This window comes from Neodiprion fabricii, chromosome 2 (genome assembly GCF_021155785.1).
Source record: "Neodiprion fabricii isolate iyNeoFabr1 chromosome 2, iyNeoFabr1.1, whole genome shotgun sequence".
Classification (NCBI taxonomy): Eukaryota; Metazoa; Arthropoda; class Insecta; order Hymenoptera; family Diprionidae; genus Neodiprion; species Neodiprion fabricii.
Window position 1 is genome coordinate 17798121 of NC_060240.1, and position 3011 is coordinate 17801131.

A 3011-nucleotide genomic window follows, 5' to 3' on the forward strand; every position below is an offset into this window, starting at 1 on the left:
GATTTTCCTTTTTTACAACAATTAAATAATAGAATATCAGTTCACTAGCCGTACAATCCCTACAGGGCGAAATTACGATGGTCTTAGCAACTTATCTTCTCCAGATAACTCGTCGATCGTTGGCTCTTTCTTTTAAACTCTGGGGACTCTCGGATGGTGATTTGGCGGAGAATTAATTTGTGGAATCTTCCGGTGTTCAACTCGATCGGGATGTGCCGTCGGTATCCAGTCTACGTTACCCTCCCTTCCTCCTTCTCCAGTTATTATAAAGTGGCACGCGACTGACCTCTTCAATGTCCCCGGAGAGAAAGAGAAAGAGATCCCGTTGTCCCCGAAAATCTTACCCCTTTCGCTGGCCGAGCGAATACCGCGACCGTATCGGCTATTAACGCTACTCGGCGCCGCTTCACCTATCTCCTCTCATTCAACATTTTAGTGGCCTAATAAAGCCGCGAATATTCGAATTTCGCATCGGCACTCACATCTTAGTAAACGTATTGTGTAAACATAGACTTATAATAAACAATCCTGTTGCTGGTGCCCCTCGCAGCTAGGTCGTGACCAGCTCAACGTTTAAACTGTGAAACCAGTATCATGAGTGTGAGTCATCGAAATTTTCGCGCTTGAGATTACGCGGGCTCATGATCGCGTGTGGGCGTGTACGTGTGTCGATCTCTTGTTGCTGACAAACATTCTCACACTAACAGCATTCAGTGCGTGTAGTGTATAGTGACTTGGACCTTTTAACTCTTTCGCTGTTCAATCTTTACTTATATGAGCACATTACAGTGTGTGTGACGATGTTTTTTTTTCGTATCTTCAACTCTTCGTGTCATGAAAAACTAACTCACATATATTGAACCATCATCAGAGACTTACTTCACGATTCTCGCGCGACTATAATATCAACGCACATCATATCATATCACAACAATAATTTACAATGTCGCGCTGCTCGGTCTGCAACAAAACGACGAGAGGACTGAATGCTGTCGATTGCATGGGCGATTGTGGTGCCATAATCCATGCTGAGTGTGCCACAAACAGACTAGGGTACGACCCCGATGGCGCGAATTCATTAGACAGTGTCTACTGCGAACCTTGCGTCATGCAGCGTTCCACAACCATCCCACGGTCACCTATAAAGAGCCATACGTCAATCGATCCTCCAACGCACAAGGAAGTGTTAGATGACACAGGATCTCACGACAAAATCACCTTAGAGGATCTCATGCGTCAACTACAATCGATGAGCACAGTCAACACCGGCCAATTTAAATGCCTTCAAACGTCAATCTCAAGTGTAGAGCAAAATATTGCCGAACTCCGTGCCGACGTTTCAGTTTTTTCATCGTCGTACGAAACGCTCAACAATCGTATCGGGACACTAGAACTTAATTCCGAAGCGACAAAGGTGGACATTCAAACGATCAGGGAAGAAAACTCTGCACTCAAGTCGCAAGTCAACTTACTGTCGAATCGTCTTACCAACAACGATTCCAACAACACGAGCGCGGAGGTCACGATATCTGGACTGCCGATTGATATCACAGATACACCGAACACAATAGTCGACAGGATTTTTAAGGCACTCGGAATTCCCGGATTAACTAGCGACGTTCTTGAAATACGACAAATACCTTCGAAACAGCCTTTGGCTGATGGGGAACGTCCGCATACATCCACTACGACCCAAGCCTCTTTGGGGACTCTGATTGTTTCACTAGAGTCATCAAAAGTTCGCGATTTTATCATCCAGAAAAGACGTGAAAAAAAGGAGTTATCCATCAATGAAGTTTTCGCACTTAATAGAAAAGGAAACATCTTCATCAACGAATTCCTGCCGTCAGCGACCTATAACTTGCTGCGTCGCACAAAATCGAAAGCAAAAGAACTTGGCTACAAGTTCGTATGGCCGAAGGCTGGGAATATTTACGTTCGAAGGAGTGAAAAAACCGAAATCATCCAAATCAATGCCGAGAGTGACCTGGACTCACTCACATGACTGAAATCGAAGTCTTTCAACGACAACGTTACATCACTGCCGCTAGAAACTAACTCGTCTCACGTTAATCTTAACATTGCGCATTTTAGCGCGAACTCTCTATTGGGTCACATCGATCTTGTCCGAGCTCACTTATCTAACCACAGCTATCATATCATCTCAATATCCGAGACTTGGCTGCATCCTCTAATACACGATGATCTGGTTCAACTAGATAATTACTTACTCATAAGGAACGACAGGCACGGAAAACGGGGAGGTGGAGTGGCATGCTATATTTATAAATCTCTTACTGTAAAGATCTTAGCCGCTTCACCGAACCAATTTTCAAATGCACCAGAATACATTATCCTGGAATTACGCTGTCAAAACAAGGAATCTCTTATGTTTACCTCGATGTATAGAAGACCCAAGGGGTTCTCATTTGCCGATTTTTTCTCTGTTTTCGATCAGTTTGCGTTTGCGTACAAAAATATAATTATCACTGGTGATCTAAACTGCAATCTTTTAAGTTCGGGTTACGAGGCGGAGTTTCGAAGAGAATGTTCTTCATCTAAATCGTTGCACATAATAGAATCTAGGGCCACTTTTCACACGAACACATCCCACTCTTGGCTTGATGTTTTTATTATTGATTCTTCTTCCAAGAAAGTGTCATTCTCCAAGTCTGACGCTCCGTTTATCGCCGGGCATGACTTGATCGAATTGGTCTATCAGTTCGAAACACCACCTATTTTGAATCGTACGATCTCTCGGCGTAATTTCAAGAGATTCGATGACTTGGCGTTTTGTAATATATTTTCAGTCGAGCTACGGACTAGCCAGGCGTTATCTTCAAATCCACTTCTGTCCAGTTTTAATATTGACTCTTATACGAATTCTCTTTCTACTATGATCTCCTCAATCTTGGATATCGAGGCCCCGAGACAAACGTACAATATTAATAAACGTCATGCGCCTTGGCTAACCGAGGATCTGAAAACACGTATCAAGAAACGCAACTCTC

General features: G+C 43.5%; 1 protein-coding gene across 1 annotated transcript; it reads left to right on the forward strand.

Annotated features, from left to right (window-relative positions):
* The first annotated feature begins 943 nt into the window (after positions 1 to 943).
* On the forward strand, positions 944 to 2005 carry LOC124174688. Its single transcript, XM_046554069.1, has one exon. It carries the CDS (start codon positions 944 to 946, stop codon positions 2003 to 2005), a length of 1062 nt encoding a protein of 353 aa, XP_046410025.1.
* The last annotated feature ends 1006 nt before the right edge of the window (positions 2006 to 3011 follow it).